The sequence below is a fragment of the Lampetra fluviatilis genome, chromosome 35 (assembly GCF_964198595.1).
Source record: "Lampetra fluviatilis chromosome 35, kcLamFluv1.1, whole genome shotgun sequence".
Classification (NCBI taxonomy): Eukaryota; Metazoa; Chordata; class Hyperoartia; order Petromyzontiformes; family Petromyzontidae; genus Lampetra; species Lampetra fluviatilis.
In genome coordinates, this window is record NC_136309.1 from 1 (window position 1) to 17,958 (window position 17,958).

The 17,958-nt window shown below is 43.0% G+C and overlaps 1 protein-coding gene across 5 annotated transcripts in view; it reads left to right on the plus strand.

The window, feature by feature from the left end:
• The first annotated feature begins 2,909 nt into the window (after nucleotides 1–2,909).
• FBF1 (Fas binding factor 1) overlaps nucleotides 2,910–17,958 on the plus strand; it is a 30,698-nt gene continuing 15,649 nt past the window's right edge. Inside the window, exons 1-12 of one of the 5 annotated variants that reach the window (XM_078872596.1) lie at nucleotides 2,910–3,196; nucleotides 4,425–4,559; nucleotides 5,728–5,875; nucleotides 7,038–7,162; nucleotides 7,609–7,723; nucleotides 9,586–10,095; nucleotides 11,344–11,433; nucleotides 12,570–12,646; nucleotides 13,220–13,498; nucleotides 14,505–14,557; nucleotides 15,250–15,330; nucleotides 16,500–16,600. In XM_078872596.1, coding sequence (XP_078728722.1) covers nucleotides 3,067–3,196; nucleotides 4,425–4,559; nucleotides 5,728–5,875; nucleotides 7,038–7,162; nucleotides 7,609–7,723; nucleotides 9,586–10,095; nucleotides 11,344–11,433; nucleotides 12,570–12,646; nucleotides 13,220–13,498; nucleotides 14,505–14,557; nucleotides 15,250–15,330; nucleotides 16,500–16,600 — 1,844 coding nt within the window. In that variant the 5' untranslated portion in view covers nucleotides 2,910–3,066. The remainder of the gene's footprint in view (nucleotides 3,197–4,424; nucleotides 4,560–5,727; nucleotides 5,876–7,037; nucleotides 7,163–7,608; nucleotides 7,724–9,585; nucleotides 10,096–11,343; nucleotides 11,434–12,569; nucleotides 12,647–13,219; nucleotides 13,499–14,504; nucleotides 14,558–15,249; nucleotides 15,331–16,499; nucleotides 16,601–17,958) is intronic. The other 4 variants (XM_078872598.1, XM_078872599.1, XM_078872597.1 and 1 more) reach the window with 4 other exon arrangements.

The following is a 17,958-nucleotide window of genomic DNA, read 5'->3' on the forward strand; positions in this document are numbered from 1 at the left end:
GAGCTCCTCACACAATCCAGCCTGGTTAAACCCAGGATGGATCGTAGGCAGGCCAGCCTAAATGTTTCCAACCGGCGAAGATGTTCCATTAGGGGGGTCCACGTTTCGCAAGCGTAGAGAAGGGAGGGAATGACCGTGGCCGAGAAGACCTGAAGCTTCGTGCGGAGCGACAGACCAGGTAGCTTCCACACAGCGTTACGCAACCGATGAAAAGATATTGCCGCTCGACTGATTCGGAGTGAGACCTCTGCTGTTAAACTGGAGCCGGTCATAAGCACACTGCCCAGGTATGGGAAACTCTCCACTCTCTCCACAACTTCCCCATCACCAATTGGGAGTTGTGGGGGTGGAGTGTCCGATGGTACAAAATACCCAGGCAGGTGCTTAGTTTTGGTGGGGCTGATGGTAAGGCCCCATCTCTTAGTGGCACGCTCCAGTCTCAGCAGCAGCGTCTCCAACTCCTCTTCTGAATGAGCAGCTATTACCAAATCATCGGCATACATAACGTGGTTGACCAATAGGGAGCCATCCCTTGATCGCACCCGGGCGTCGATCAGCCTCCCATTATATCTGTACCAAATGGAAATTCCCCCGGTACAGCTATTGAAGGCTTCACGAACTACGCAGTCGAAATAGATGTTAAATAATGTGGGAGCCAGAGGACATCCTTGTCACACCCCCACACACTCGCACTTTCACACACACGTGCGCGTGCACACACACGCAAACACTCACTCCCATTGCGAGGCTGACTCATTACATCTAGTTGAGGATCGCTCCTCTGAACAAAATAGCTCCATGGTTCAGTCTGAAATTACGAGTTTGCGTTTTACTTCATTATTATTTATTTCTATATTTCATGGAAGTTGGTTCGTAAGTAGGGGTGTTTGTAAGTCCAGCGTTCGTAAGTCGTGGATTGCCTGTAATAGTGTAAAGACGACTTCGACACACTTGTCTTGAGATGGTTTATTTTATTAAGGAGCCACGTGCTCACACTTGAACATGCGGAGACCCCACTGCAACAGTCCCGAGTCTCCCGCGCACGTCCCTTATATACGGTCTGAGGCCACGCCCCATTCCCGAACCTTCTCACTGGTTCTAGACCGCTCGCTCTCCCAGCAGACTCTACCGTCCTCTTTCGTCACCTGGCCATGCTCCTATTCTCGATCATTCCCGTAGCCACCAGTCCATTCGTACTGCAGGCTGACTCCCCTGTCATTACCTCCCGTGGCCACTAGTCCACTCACACGGTAGGTTGACTCCACTGTCATTACTTAACCCCCCCCCCCCTTTAAAAATGTAGCCGTCCCAGCTAATACTAAGAACTTGAAACATTTTCAACAATTAGGGCAGAATGACAAAACACATCTGCATCGAAGAGAATCCGCTGCACTACTATAGCAACGAACAACAACATAATATGACGAGTGAGTGGTGTAAGCCATCTCACAACGAATAAACAAACGCACCGAGGAACACAACAATGTTTGGACGTGGGAAAAGAAAGTCCATCTTCGGGGTTTGGAGAGCCATCAACGTAGCCACAATATCTCTGGCAGGATCCTCTCGATAATGAATCTTAAGACTCATTGAGTGTCTCCATAGTTAATGAAAAATAATACTCTTCATGCATTTGTAGTGGGTTCTAGTCAGGCACACACCAAGACTGGAAGGCAACACCTTTTATTCTCGAGCACAACCAACGCTACTCAACGTTCCAAGGTTAACTATGCACACTGCGAGCGACTGTGTACATCACAGGTTAACTACGTAAGGTGGTGGCCACCGTTCCTAACCACCTAACCACTTGAACGGATTCCCTATACGGTTGAACCAGAACAGCCGACACGCCGTCGTGTCGTCACGTACTTAAGAGCGAAGATCGAAGAGGACGATTTCTTTTCCAGGTTTAACAGCCACGCTCCCTCTTGTCACTCGGCTTATATTTCCTGTGGCGTGCCCGGGCTCCGCCCCTGGTCACGCCCCCTTCTCGATCCTTCGTGAAGAGTCTGGGTCCACATCACGTGGTCCGCTTACCCCCTTCTTGGGGCCCCCGTGCCCCCTCGTCCGGTCACGTGCTCTCGCGGGTTCACCCAGACTGTCATGTCCTGACCCGACCTCCGTGACATCCGGAATCTGCCCTCTCGTGAGCCCTTGTGTATAGTACACCCACTGTCGCCATAAAACGGCCCATTTATGTCATTACACATGTACTGAAGCCCATTGAAATTTGATATTGTATGAACATGGGTAAGAATTATTAAAAGGCAAATTTTTACGAAATGCAAAGTTTATTCTTCTTGGTTCTTTCGGTAAAGTCACGTAGAAGGGAAGTAATAAAATAATAAAAATAAAACCTAATAAAATAATTCTCATGACGTTTCGGCCACAACGCAAGCAGCCGTCTTCAGGTGAAGAACATGTCTGTCGATAAGACAGAGTCATTCACAGACATGTTCTTCACGAAACGTCGTGAGAATTATTTTATTATGTTTTATTTTTATTATTTTATTACGTCCCTTCTACGTAACTTTACCGAAAGAACCAAGAAGATGAATCCCTGCAGTCACGAAAGCTTTAAATCGAAAAGCAAAGTTTATTGTCATGCAATACTATTTCACTAAATATGAAAATTAGGCATTGTGCACATTGTTCAATGTAAGACGTGTTTTGAAATACAAAACTCAGCAGAGTAGTCACCACTAGCCATTGTCTACGAGTGTACAGTAAGGAAAGCTGAATAAGCCCATGTGTTATTAGTACACAGCAGTCAAAAGCATAGGAGGAATACTGTGGCGCAGTGGTTATTGCCCTGCATTATGAACGCAGCAACTACGGTTTGATTCCTGCACATGGCTAATGTCAGTGGCAAGTGGTATCAGAGCTAGGCCTGGTCCTCTTCTTGGTCAAATTAGTCTTCATTAGCTATTTGGTGTGATATGTAAACTTCATCAGTGGGGAGACATGGGCAGTTGGACATTGTTCTTGCTATGATATGCAAACTTGTGCTGTGGCGAGCTTAGTTGGGGATCCCTATCAGCACGTGTAATCTATAAGGCTAAGGATATGCGTGTGTGTATTTGTATCTGTAATTTGCATTGTGTTGTTATTAATACAGTGGTTGAGGACGGTCAGAAGGGAATCTCTGGTTCACCTGCCATTGCTGCACGTCCATACAAGAAATTAAGTTTTAATGGTAAGGAAATTATACACTTATATCTGCAAAGCTTCCTTTAAAATGCATTTAAGAGGACATTGCAATACAGTATTCTGTTGCAATGTCATTTGTGCCCTGAATGAGGCATTCCTGGTGGCATCACAACTGTAAAGGAGAGCCGACACAAGATTGCAGGGGTTCGCCTTTTAATCCTTTTCTCCCATCCACACCTGTCCCCAGCCGTCCCAATCTCGTTCCCGCCAAAGGCGCCCTCTTCCCGCCCGTTCTCTCCTTATATCTCCTCGATCACCCCTCCCACTAACCCACCTATTGGTGGGAATCTTTCCCCTGACACTCCTACACAACCATTCACTCTGGCACACCTGAAGCCGTTGAATGGATTGCTAACCTCAACATAAAACTATAACTGCTTCCCAGCCACACGAAGAAGAAATTATGCATTGCGAGCCCAGTTAAATCCACACACATCTTGATGAACTCGCTACGACACTCGCCTTTCTACTCTATTATCACAAGTTTGATATTAAGAAGCCACTGGAGCTATGCACTTTTAAATCTAATTGAAAACTCGTTTCTCTAGAACTGCTTTTTGTGTTTAGTTTGTTGTCCTTCCTCTACACCTCCGAATAGCATGGTTGGCTTCGTACGATGCGAAAGAAGTTCAATATACAGTACATACAATTTTCAACACACATGCAAGCTATGTAGGCATGCACTCTGCAATGTAAGTTAGACTCAATGTTTGAAATTTTGCGAAAAAAAGGATTACTCAAATTTGTTGTCATTTTCACTATTATGATCACAGCTACTTGTCTTTCGAGATCCACTTAAAGGAAGATACAGGACTAAGCATAAATCACCCCTATCTGTTCGATGCATAACTCGAAACTGCCTCAACAAACGTTTGAATCGTCACAAATGACAAAAATAATACCTTAAAGCTCTGGTGAAATCACTGTGACATCATTCCTACGTGGTTTAGTCGGCCGGTGCAGTGACATCACTGTCGTACTGCCGACGAGCACCTGATCATGAATTCGTTTTTTTATCATGAAGCTTGAAACTTGCATCAGGCAGCCCAGGAAACACAGCATACATACTTAGAAGAGAATAACTTTACTTTTTGGCTGCTGTCTTTATAAAAATAAAATTAAGGAGGATTTTTATAATAAACAGTTAATCACGTGGTATAAACCCTTCCGTTTGCTCTGGCGTGTTTCTGATTCCGTTTCCCACTCTTTTATAGATGATGACCCTCTGGATGGCCTTTTATCGGATGAAGAGGAAACAAAAGATATGAAAGAAAAAAAGCCTCTTGAGACTGAAAAGGCAAAATCGCAGCCCAGTGATAACAGCGCGGCAAAGAACGAGTATAACACAGGTTGCAATGCATCCTATTTAGCAGGCGGTCATATTTTTATTTCTGCATTCTGCAGAGTTTTGTGTGACGTATATTTATGTTATCTACAGACAAAGCCTTTTTTGTTCTTTCACCATAGACACTGAACAAATAGGCGGTTACATGGTCTAGTCATAGCGCATTCGCAGCTTGATACAGTGATTTATGGTTCGAATCCAACAGCCTGACCTGATTAATACTGCGGTGTGTATTGACCATAAAAATACCGTCACTTACTGGCGAATGGCGGGTGTTGGTATTGGTGCACGTGTGGACGTGTGTGGGGAGCGGTAGCGTCGCGGTTATCGCGTTGTGCTACCAACCTGGTGACCAAAAGTTCAATTCCCGCTCATGATCAACACCAGTCACGATGATCTGAATGGGACCTAGGCCTCCTCTAGGTCGACTGAGCCTCAAATGAATACCTGGTGTGGTGTGTAAACATCACCACTGGGGAGACAAAGGCAGCCGGGCGCGTCGCTGGCCACTCACCCCTTCGTGTGCCGTGCCGGCCTTCATAGGCGCTGCTTGCTAACAGAACTTGCCTCTACAGCCCGTTAAGGCGACATGGGGGATCCTTGTCATTATGGTATGTGTGTGCCTTTGTGTGTGTGTGCGCGAGTGCTGGCGTGCCACGTGTGTGTGTGAAATTGTGGTGTAGTTCCGACTACGAGCTCCATCAAGTGATAATTTAACAGTTTTTTTCTATTTTATTTATCATTCAGTATTTTTTACAGTTACATGCAAATGTACAATATTTGTTCTTAATTATGGGTTTAACAATGCTTCCCTTTTTCTTGAACTGTAATACATTTCATAACACTAACCGTATGGGCATTTAAATACAGTGAACTATTGTGTTCCGACTTACGAACTAGTCTCAGGAACGAATTAGGTTCATAAAGCGAGGACTGACCATACTTAAATAACAATTAAAAAAACGTTCCTGCCTAACCGGAGCTATTAGCAGAGTGTACACTTATGTGCGTGATTAATCACAGGTGAACTCACACTGGCTACATGAGGTGTGCATAAGTTAAAGCCATAATTAACTCTTGATTGAACATTCACGCTCCACAGCTGATTTAGATAGCATTCTGTTGTATAACTCGACTACACTCATGCCCATGGTATGATGTACCATCCACAGCTCCTTCACCAGCGAGTAGCAAAAGACCCGTCGGAACTTCCAAACGTTACGATGAGATCACGTTTGACGACGATGGTAATGACCTCGTGGATGCATTGGGCATGTCCGACAGCCCCAAGCCAGTGAAGAAGGAAGCTAGCAGAGAAGAGTAAGCAGTTTGTTGTGAGCGTTACTGTGGAGGTGCTTATGTTTTGTTATAAACTAGGCATGCAAAAATGCATCCATTCCGTGATTCATATTTACTCTTACACTCACAATACGTTAATAAATTTAACATGGAGGCTTTCGCGACCAATATCCAAAATAGAGGTTTTTGGGTTAGATCGCGTAAATATAAATGTATCATTAAACCCGCCACCACCAGACACGTCCAATTAGTAAGGTTTGTCACGTAAACAAAACATGCAATTCGTTACGAGTACAGCACACCTGTTGGAGAGTAAACCCACACCATTTACTCTCCAACAAACCGGACATGCTGTGCTAATAGGAAATTGGCATGTTATGGACAATACATTTCTGCACGTAAGAATCAGCCACTTACTATTTAAGTAAATTATATTTAAATGTTACCTTCATGCTAATGGTGCAAATTGCTTCTCGAATTGAATTGAGATCCCAAATTATGACAATTCATTGTGTTGTAGCAGGGAGAGTTAATTGATGGACACTTTTTTTTATATAAATGGATAGGATATGTGCCAAAAATGCTACACATTAGTTTCTTATGAGAGAAAAACATTATGCTCGCCAGGCGCAAAGACAAAGTTCAAATTAACCCAGATGCCTGAATGATTAAACCCTACTTTTGTTTGTTTTAGTTCCATGATTACACAACACTGCTTTTGGCACCAATCCATGATTATAGAACAAAGTGTTAATTGAAGTGGACCTTTGATAAATAAATAAGAAGTTGTGTTAGCATTCGTTTAACCCATGCTCTGTAAACATGCACATTCTTGGTGGGACAAGTCAGGGCACATCATTTACAAACCTCGTGCTACAGAATGTCAAGCCTTTAAATAGCAAACAAAATGTTGAAGTAGTCAATTGACAAAAGTATATTTTTTACAGACGTCCTTTCATCGTGGTGAGGTTAAATTCAGCCTATCCTTAATAAAACTACGACTACTTTTTTGGGGAAAACAACACCTTGTAATATGGATAGACTGGTCCTCATCATGGAAATGTAGAATTTCTACCGCTGGCTCAGGGCCACTAACATAAATTAGCATCACATTGGACATTTGATTAGGAAAAAAATTGATCTGGCTTAAGCAGTGGCCTTGTCTGTGTGGTCGCCTTTTCAGAGATGACAGACGTCCGGCTCGCTCCAAGTTTGATGAGCTCTTGGGCCGAGGCACTGCCAGCAAACTCCTGGAGAGACCTGCCACTGGAGAAAGGAAGGATAGTGCTCAGCAGCAGAGAGCCCCAGGTCTGCAGATGGACTACTCTCGCAACACTGGATATACATGTATTGTACAGCCCATTTGTGCATGCATTCCTGGATGCTGGATGAAGGCCTCCCCATGCCATGCAGGCAGTGAGGGTTGTATGACCATACCTCACCACACTGGTCAGTGTGAGTTGTTAAAGGTGGGGAGGAGTACAGAATGATGGATTTTGCTGCATGCCTCTCTATTGCCCACAACATCTACAACACCTGATTTTTGTGATCGGTGGTCACCCTGGCAAGCAATATCTAGGCTTATTCCTCCGCCTCCGAGGCCTGATTTGATCAGGCACATCCCAGGTCGATTTAGTAATTGGCTCACAACACTTGATACTGAAGCAACAACGTGTGAGATAATTTAGTGCATGTGCATTCATGTTTACGCGTGAAAAGGAGCGTCTGTTTGCTCAGCATGGTTGTACATCCAGCAGGGTCTTCCCAGGGACTAGGAGAGGAGGAGTTCACATTCGGTTCCTACATGCCCTCCGCTGCCTCGTCAGCTGAAGGCCGGCGGTCAGGCCCTTCCTCACGCAGATCTGTTCGGTGAGTAATAACTAATGATGAGACTGGCTTTCATGTATTATGCATCTGTAGTGACTTCTTTATGGAGACGGAGACGTTGTCGTAGAGGCAACACGGTTTATTGTTAAACTATTACACGGCTCCCCTTAACGTCCACTATCTAGGGAGGTACAGCCTCCGGGCTAACGTGACCTCACACTTGGTAACCTGGCTCTTAGCCCTCCGACTATCAGTGGCCTAGGGGAGGCTATCTGACCCGACCCAGCCAAGGTACGGGTCCCGACCACTGGTCCAAGCTCGACGCGGCCCTTACAAGGGCATCAGGCTCGAGGTCCCAGTGTCCTAGTCCAACTGGTCTTCAGTCTTCGTAGCATTGCCCCGAGCTGTGCCTGGGGTGCCCCTTTTATAAACCTTCAGGGGACCCTCCGCCCCTGGTACCGCCCCCTTTCTGGAACCTTCGAGAAGATCCTAGAAGGCCCTCTCCCAGCCCCCCACCTGGGGTAGGGGAGGGGAACCCCGCCTCTCTTGAGTCCAGCTCCCTCTCTATCCCCTTTGTACTCGCTGGCACACCCTACCGACCTCTGGCTGCAACTGCAGATAAGTGTATACGGCGAACGGCAGGTAAGTGGATACCGGCGGTATGTGCATACGCGATCCGACGCTACGTCTGTATACGCGATCTGACGCTACACATAGAAGCCAGTCAAAAAAGGATGCATTTTGAGAAGGGTCCTGCATTGGGATGTTTGGCCAATTTCATCAATGGGTGTTTGGTATATGAGAAGAAAAGGTAGTGTTACTGCATACATGGCAGTGACACATACTGCATGCATGGCAGTAACACTCAAAGCTCCACACAGATGGATTTAAGAATCCACTTAATACACTGCCATCTCCTGGCCAGCTCACAGCGGAAGCCTTCAGCATCTGGTAATTCCAGGCTGTCTGTCGTCCAGGTAATCAAGAGAAAACCCAACGCAGCCAGATTAACTTAAAGCTAATGCCTGCCTAACTTCTAAGATCTGATAAGATCTGAAGCATTCAGGTTTGCGTGGTCATAGGGGAATGAGTCATTACTGGTGGATTGGGTTAGTTGACACTCTTTACCACAATTGTAATAAAATTTGTGGAGCCAGAGCATAGTGAATATGAAAGCCTATGTGATGTTCTTTTACAAAGGCAGACTAAATTCATATCAGCGTCATTGTTTAAATTCTTATTTACCTGAAACAAAGTTTAAGGCGACCATCCATGACTGTGGCTTTGAGTTCTAATCCAAGTCTGTCTTTGACATAGTTGTTAAAATAAGTACTATTTTAGTAAGTCAACAGAAGTAATTATATGGGAAGACTGGTTTACACCAACATAATGTGGAATTTTCATCAGAGGGGAGTTCTTCCTGGCACTCTTCTGTGGGGGGGGACATTCCATCTTAAAATAATTTTACATTCTGTATATATTGACCTGGTGTAGAAATTTGTGCAAATGCCAGCTGACGTGCCTAATTTCCTCAGCTCAGTTTGCGTAAGGACTTGGAGACGTGGTTGGAATAAGGCCTGTGACCAAATCATCCATAATGCTCCTGATCTCATCAGATCTCGTAATCAGGGTTGAGGCTGCATAGTGTTTGAATGGGTGACCACCACACACAAACGGATTGTTATAGGGCTTTGCAGCGATATGTGGTGGGCAGCACAGGGCAATGCAGCTAAATCCATTGTTGTATTCTACTTCGATGCTTCCCAACTTCATTAGCCCACACTCACCAGAATGGTGAAATATGGCCAAATAACCCCCGCCATCCGAACTGAATGGGGAGGCAGTCATCTAGCAGTGGATTGACAATCGGACTGAACATGTCCATGTCTCTTCCCGCGCATCAGGTTTTATGGCGACGACAACCAAAGAGAGACTGAAGAAGCAGACATCATGGGCGGCCTGGATAGCGGCGGAGGCAAGCTGTCCACGTCGGCCACACCGGGCACCCCAACCACCCTGGCCACACCACCACAAACCACACAGTCATCCCGCGGCGGGCCGTCCGACTGGCTGGGCCTCAAGGGTGACTCTTTTGATGATCCCAAGGAGCCAGTGTCGAAACCGAACACTCAGCTGGGCACATCGAAGATGGGCGGTGTCGACAATGCTGTAGCATTGGAACCCATGGCTGTTACTCCCAGTGCCATTGGCTCTAGTTCAAGAAAACTCTCCTTGTTTGACAGTAAGCCGGGTGCTACCGTTGCGGAGCATGCTGGCGCGGGGGCAGTGATTGGAGACGATGATGAGGATTGGCTTCTGAAGAGTCTGTCCAGAAAGAAGAGCCAGGCTTCTGCAGTGGGTGACGATAAGAAGGTTGCAGGCTTCCGTGGATCCGGGGTAGATGCAAGTGTCAGGTAACTTTGCTTAAAACTGCGGGTGGTGTTGTGATGCGGTGATGATACATTTTTTAATATTCTTGGTTCTTTCGGTAAAGTCACGTAAATAGAAAACAAAAAATCCAACAAAATTTTAAATGAAATACAAATAATAAAATTAAAATCCCATTTTTGTAAGATATTTTTTAAAAATATAACTCAGCACATTTGTAATCTGATAGCATTGCATGTTGTACAATAGTAATATTTATTGTTGACGAAACTATTTTATGGGTCTCTCACCTGAAGACGATTGCTTGTGTTGTGATCGAAACGTCGTGATATTTTTATTATTTGTATATCTACGTGGCTTTACCAAAAGACCCATAGAATAATTAATGTAACTTTAAGAGTATATAAAAAAGGAAATTCGTTCCAAAAAGATGTAAAGAGAATATTATGGGCCTGTTATGCAGGCAGAAAAGTATGTAAATGCGGAGTTACGGGCCCCAGATTGAGACCCGTAACTCAGCCCCCACCCATTGCGCTTTCTTGTTATGTTGCACATTTACGAAGGTCCTACATTGAGATGTTTGGATAATTTCATTTAACAAGGTTTTTTTTATGTAGACTTAAACTGAAGCACCTACAGAAAACCCACAGCCATGGTCAATCCACTGCTGTTTAAACGTCTCCCCAAATCGCCACCATCTCTCATGATGTAACCTACTTAGCAACTACACACACACAGATTCCACAGCTCGATTTCCTTGGTAGTTGTACTCTCAAGAGCATTCCATTCGTTGGCTGCCACTGTGATTATTCTTGACCATCTGCCATCATCTCTTATAACAGTGTGTCCTGCCCAGCCCACTTTTCTTACTAATAATTAGCCTGCATATTTTCACCAATCAATGAGTTCCTCTTTATTTATTCTGAATGCAAATTCAAGCTTGCAACTCTGTTTGCTTCATTGCACACTTTTCAGTCTTCTCTTTTTTAATGACCATGTTGTTAACGTATAAATATCCAAAAAGGTCCCAAACAATAGTAGGTAGTGTTATGAAATATAATTTGGAACATTTGAGTTTGTTCTGTATACATAAAATAATAGCAGAGCCAAATGTCAATTAGACTTATATGAAACCAGCCCAGGCCATGCTATTCAATGAGTTAAGTCGATATAGATCCTCTACAGGTTCTCATCTGGAATCTCGTGTCGGCAGTGTTTAGTACATTGCTTGCATCGTGTATCTGGTTGCGTATCGTGGTTTTTTTTCTTGACAGCAAATCGGGTATCACTTCCAGCTCTCAGCATGACGACTTGCTGATGAGTTCCTCCGCAGAAGACAGACTCGCAGCAACCCACATACACAGGTTCAATTTACATATAGACACCGACGTTTAACAATAGTTTAAAATGTATTGCAATATGAGTCCCTTTGTGATGAGTGGGATAGAATAAATGGTTGTCTTTATACATTCCTTTCGTTGTGAGCCATTTAAACAATGCAAAAGCAAGAAACAATCTGCAAAGAACAAGTGGATCTTCTTTTGTAGCTACACATTGGGGCTGTGTGTTCCAGGCTGGCTGATAAGAATTTGAGGTGTCCTGTATAAGGCATTTAGTTGATTTTTAAAAATAAGGTCATGTTGAAATCTATCTCATTACAGTGTTGAAATTTGGCCTCTGACTGATACCTGAATTGTAAACGTTCATGTTAAATTACCATTGGGTCTCCAGCTAACAGTTAATACTTGCAACATTGTCACCTCTTAGCCTTCCCTTCGTGATCGAATCACTTAATTTATAAGGTCCATCCACTGCAACGCACTGCATTAGGATGAGACTGTACAGAGATCTATGGGATTACTTTAGTCATGGTAATGAGCAGGGGTAGCTGAAGGAGTAATATTGTTCAATGATGCTGAGTTGCCAGTGGTGCACAAGTACACACAACGAAAAACGAAACACAATCCTTAACAACACTGTCTTAAAAATATCAAAAATATGTCACCCTTTAAGCAATGTCTCCCCCTCAGAGCACATGTGGAGGGACCATTGCCCGAAGCGTCGCCGATTTATATATTTATTAATGTTTTTTCTCTTAAGGCACTGCTGTTGACAAGTGTCAATTTTCCTTAAGTTATGTTGTGGGGAGGAGGGAGACAAGTGTAATGTCACTGAAGTGATTAGTACCGTGACAGAATAAATCCCATTCCATGTGTCTATTGGCCATACCTTTAAGTATTAATTTGGACAAACGTGTATGGAAAGACAATCCTGCCCCAATGCTCAAAATAATGAACAGATAAATACACGTGAATATCAGACATTTTACAGGATTACTTTTTCAATCGGAGATTGCGGTATGAGTTAAAATAACACTGAGGATGGTGATGTCTGCCTGGGAAAATGCGATATCTTCACTGTGTCCAGATACACACGTTTACATGTCCTCACTATTGGGGGATTTTAGATTCACTATGCCATGGAACTTTATGTTTCGCAGAAACGATGCAGCTGCACCTACTCTGGTGTCCTCATCAAGGAGGGAGCATTTAAACGGTCATGATGCTCGCATTGCAGGTTTGTGGACGTCGGAGATTAATCTTGCATTACGTTTATTTCCATCCATGTGTCACTGTGTCATCCTCTTTATGGGCTTTTTGTCTCATTCATACTTTTTATTGATAGAGTGTATCGTATGGAGGGCCAATATGCCAAAAAAATGCAATATTTATTTTCGGTTCAGTTATTGATTCCAAAGTAAATAATTGACGTTCCATAAATTTCGTTTACTTAAGATTTTATTGAAATATAAAGCTGTTTAATCTTGATTTGAAGCTTTCGTGACTGCAGGAATCCATACTCTTTGGTTCTTTCGGTAAAGTCACGTAGGTAGAAAAATAATAGATAATAATAATAAGGATCTATTATTATTTTTCTACCCACGTGACTTTACCGAAAGAACCAAAGAGTTTAAAGCTGTTTTGTTGGTAGATGTAAAATTGCTTTCAATTGAATATGTTGTTTTTTATTCAAATACAGTCCTCACATTTGCAAATAACTTTGGCATTGTTTTATATTTCCCTTTATTTCACCTGCATCGCCAATATCTCTGATTTCTCTCATCACTCTTCTGGGACTGACTTCCCACAGACAAAGCTGATCCTTCCGTTCCACAACATGCAACGCACACCTGCCCTCGAACCACTCAGCCGAGCCTCCCCACCAACCCGGCCACAATTTTTTCTTTGGTAGCAGTTCAGGAACCTCCTCCTGTCTCCCACCCCTCTGAGCATCCTCCTGTCGCGCCAGCTCTTATCGGGCAGCCCATGGAGCAGAGCGGCTTCTACCATGCGATCCAACCACAGCTTGGGCCAGGCCATCTCTCACAATCTCTCTTTCCTGGCATCCCTCTCTCCTATTACCAGCCGTGTGAGTAGTGCGCCCTGCACTAACGCCACTCGCGATGCGTGCTCGTGCATAAACACAGAAAAAAACACTGACCGTTTCGGGTGAATTCACAGATAAATTTGGCATTTGTATGCTGTTTACTTCAAGCGACGATCACAATGACTTGGGGAAGTAGTGCAGCAGTGCACATGTGATTTCTAATTGAAATGTGTGAGCAGAAGTTAACGCTCATGCATGATAATGATTTTATCACGATAACACATATAGCTCTATACATTAATCTGCAGATATCTGTAATATTAGTTAATGCAGCTCTTTTTTATGAACTTTTAGTGGAATATATTGTAACTTAGAATACTGTGTTCCAGTATATTTGCATAAGCACCACTTTGTCTGATAGCAATCACCATGCTGTGTAGAATTATTATGCAAAAAAGCAATTAATACATATGGATAATAACATTTTCATAAATGTAGAAGCCACTTTTCTCAGTGTTAGCATCTTATATCTACAACATGAATGAACACGTGCATTTGGTGTATGCACACGTTGCAGAGAGTTGTTAAAATCCTATGGTTTGTCCATGTCATAGCCTTTAATATGTGAGCAATAGGCTATTAATGCATATGTTGAACACACTTTTCTTTGTTACCAAATTGAAAATGCAGTCGAATTTTTTTCTTTCAGGGAGAATGTAGCCTTTGGGCAGGGTTCAATGAAACTGAAACACTTTATTTTTTTCACTCTTACTTGATACAGCAATCGTGCTGTGACGGTTCCACCTGAAGACAGAAGCTTGTGTTGCCTCCGAAACGTCGTGATTTTTATTTTACTTTTATTAATTTTATTTTTTACCTACGTGACTTACCGAAAAAACCTAAGAGTATACTTTTTCTTTTTATTCTGTGAACTTCTCCTTTTTCACTTTAATTCTTCCCCATTTGGCTAAGTGACAACTGTGTTTTTTATTTTATATAAAACAACAATGCTTCTGTATACTCTTACTTTAATAATGATATTTGACAGGTCAACAAGCAGCACATCTAATGACACCTCAAGCACATGGACAAGCTATACTGGTACAAATAACTGTAATTTTCTTGGTCACCATTTCAAATAATCGATGCCCTGATTCATCAATTAAATTTGATTCTGGAGCATGATATATTCATCACACCACGAGAAGGAATAATTTTCGACTCATATGTTGTATGTAATGGTTTTGTATTACCCCTTCAGCTACGAGAGGTGATAAATTCAACACTGTTAAAAAAACTTCTATTCTTAAACAATCTTTGACCCTGAATCGTTATGACTCATTTTATCTCGAGGGGAGAGAATCATTAAATTATTTCTACACATCAGTAAATTCAGATTTCAAATTGTGTGAATGATAAATGTATCCACTGGTGTGAAGATAATGTGGTTAACTGGGTTCAATTCCTGACTCGGACACCTTTCTGCATGGAGTTAATATATTATCTGGTTTTCTCCCATAGATAATGTATATAATGCAACTGGTATTGGCCAAACATCTCAATGCTGAAAATGTATCTGCAATTTATTAATGTAACATCGTTAATTACTCACAAAGCAACATGATTACTCCCCGAGCAACATCAACCCCCAATGCGAAAAACATGGCAGGACCATCCTGAAAACAAAGCTTGAGACTCTGAGGCTTTTCTGGGTGAATAAGCATAATAATACATAATAGTAATACATAATAGTAATACTGTAATATAATAAACTGGGGGTTCTTTTTTCGCAGGGACAGGCTGTCGGTCAAAGCTTTATTCAGACTGATTCATCACAGCAAGCTCAGGCCTTCACCATAGAGCTGGATACAAAGGTAACCTGCCTGCATTTAACTCTGGTGGGTTCTGAGTATGAATTTAATCACTGATCATTATATTTAAACTGGATGAAAGCACATTACGGTGCATCAGGTTTCTGTTATAAGGCACAGGGTATGAAAGTGTAAGCCTAAAAGATCCATCCACTCATATCTTCCGATGAACTGCATTATTCGTTCTCTGGTGTGTCATCGGGTTGTGCCGCGTGTTTTTTGGCATGATGTGCGGAGTTTCGCTCAATGTGCTGGGAGTTTTTTCAGCGAAACGTCAGACATCGTGCCAAACAACATGTGGTCCCACCAAAAAACACATGTATGTATGTAGTATGTGTGCACATCTGCTCAGCATTAGTCAATGGCTAGATGATGACAATTTACATTTACTGATGCTTTCATTTCCAAAGAAATTGGCATCTTCTTTGAATCACCATCTTTGTAAATAGTCCTACATTTTCCATTTTGTTTGTTAAAGGGATATTGTTTTTGATTGAATATATATTTTTTACATTGTGAAAGTAGCATTAAAAACACTGAAATCATTAGCTACACTGGATCTGCATGAGCTGACTAATTGATAATTTGTACGTGCCAAAATATAGTAATTACATAATTATATTTGGGACTAGAATAAAACTAATTTAAAAGTGCAAATTCTACATTTTCATGGTGGGCACCAAGTAACACCACTGTTCACTTTTTACAAAGTGGTACAAATTTTATTCACCCCCAGAAAGATGATGAGCTTAGTCAACCCCCGACCAGGATTTTAACTTGTAACCTATTCAACCAGGCGTCAAATATATGTTTCAACTATAATGGTGGCACATTGATTACTGCACTATGAACCTTTGCGTCCTGATTTCGATTCCTATCAGTGGCGAGCGATATCTGAACCGGTGCTGGGTACCCCCTGCACCAACTGGCACTGGCCAACATGGAGTGGGGGATGCTTTCTGTCACCATGGGGTTAATAAAGGGATTCATTATTATGAGGCAGCGTTAATGATGTTAAGAGGTGAGCTTCTTAAATCTGCGGATAGAATTCGTGTTACAGATGTAACAAATGTAAACATTGCACAGAACAGCCAGGGGTTTTGTTACGGCTTCATACATGAATACAGCCGCCACAGCAGCACTGTATTGCAGTCACCATTTGTGCCCAGCAGATGCGAAGGCTGCAGATGGAGCGAGACCAGCTCAAGTCTCTCCTGGACACCGTGCAGCAGAGACACAAGGAGGACATGGACATCTTGGAGGAAGGGCACAAGTGGGTATTTAGTCACACTAAATATATTTATTTTGATGGCCTTCCCCCGCACCTCTGATTAGCACGGTTGGCTATGTACAGCATACATATACAACAACATACATATGTAAAGACAGTACGGAGCGATAGAGGGAAGGTATGGTTCCCCGGAACCATGGTTACTAATGGGTGTGCTAATGATGATTGACGGGACAAGCGTTGGACAGGGTGGCGTGAGGGGGAGCACGGGATCCAATAGCCGGGAAGTGCAATAAGGACGGAGATTGACAGAGCCAGGTGCAGCGAGGAGACTTCTAGAATAGGGGCGTGGCCGGACTGGGCGAGGGATAAGAGCCTGGCGCGAGCCGGACCTGGGGGCTGCTGCTGCTGCTGTGGGGAATCGCCGTCGTCGTCGTCGCCTTGGAACGGGTCGTCTCCGTCGTCTTCGAGTTGTCTCGAGACTAGAAGCTACGTCGTCTCAGAATAGAGTCGTCTAACTACCCAAGTGTGCAGAGTCACTCGCGGTTACTCGTTGAGTAGTCAGTGGACTTTATTCATAATAAATATACGGAAAGACAAGACGGTGTCTCTTAGGGCTACATTACACATATACAGCAACTATGAAATTGTAATGCCTTAACTACATGCTCAGCTGATTACCTTACTTACCTACTTGTTCACCTATCTGTCTACCTGCCATCCACCTATCCACTTGTCTACCTATCTACCATATACTTTTCTAGCAAACTACCTTGCCACCCGCCCACCCACTTATCTACATATCCACCTACCAATCTACCAAACCATATATTTACCTAAATACCTACCTACTCACTACCCTGCCCATTTACCTTTCTATTTACTATTCTGCCTACCAATCTACACACCCTCCAATCTACATGTTTAGAAAATATTCCTAAACATTTCCACATGATAAGCCACTTTGTTGAGCTATCATTTGTGGCCAGGCCGCTTCCTACCTGGTAAGATAAAAAATAGTTTTGTTTTATTTGTGAATGTTTAAAAGTGATTTATTTAGTTTAACACGTAAGCTCTTGTGAGCAATATCATCCATAATACAGTTTTTTTTGGGTTAGTAACATAAATATGAATGTGTCATTAAACTCACCACCACCCGACACAGCTAATTAGTAAGGTTTGTCACGTAAACAGAGCATGCCAATTCGTTATTCGTCCAGCACACCGGTGTGTTGGAGAGCAAATCCACAACATTTACAATCGGAATAAGACGTTTCGCCAGTAATTACACCCGGCATCATCAGGCGGCAGGCAGATTTGTGGAGAAATCCTCCTATTTAGTTCCTTGAATAGACGAACGGATGTGATGACGTCACTTGTGAGCCCTTCTTGTGTGAAGT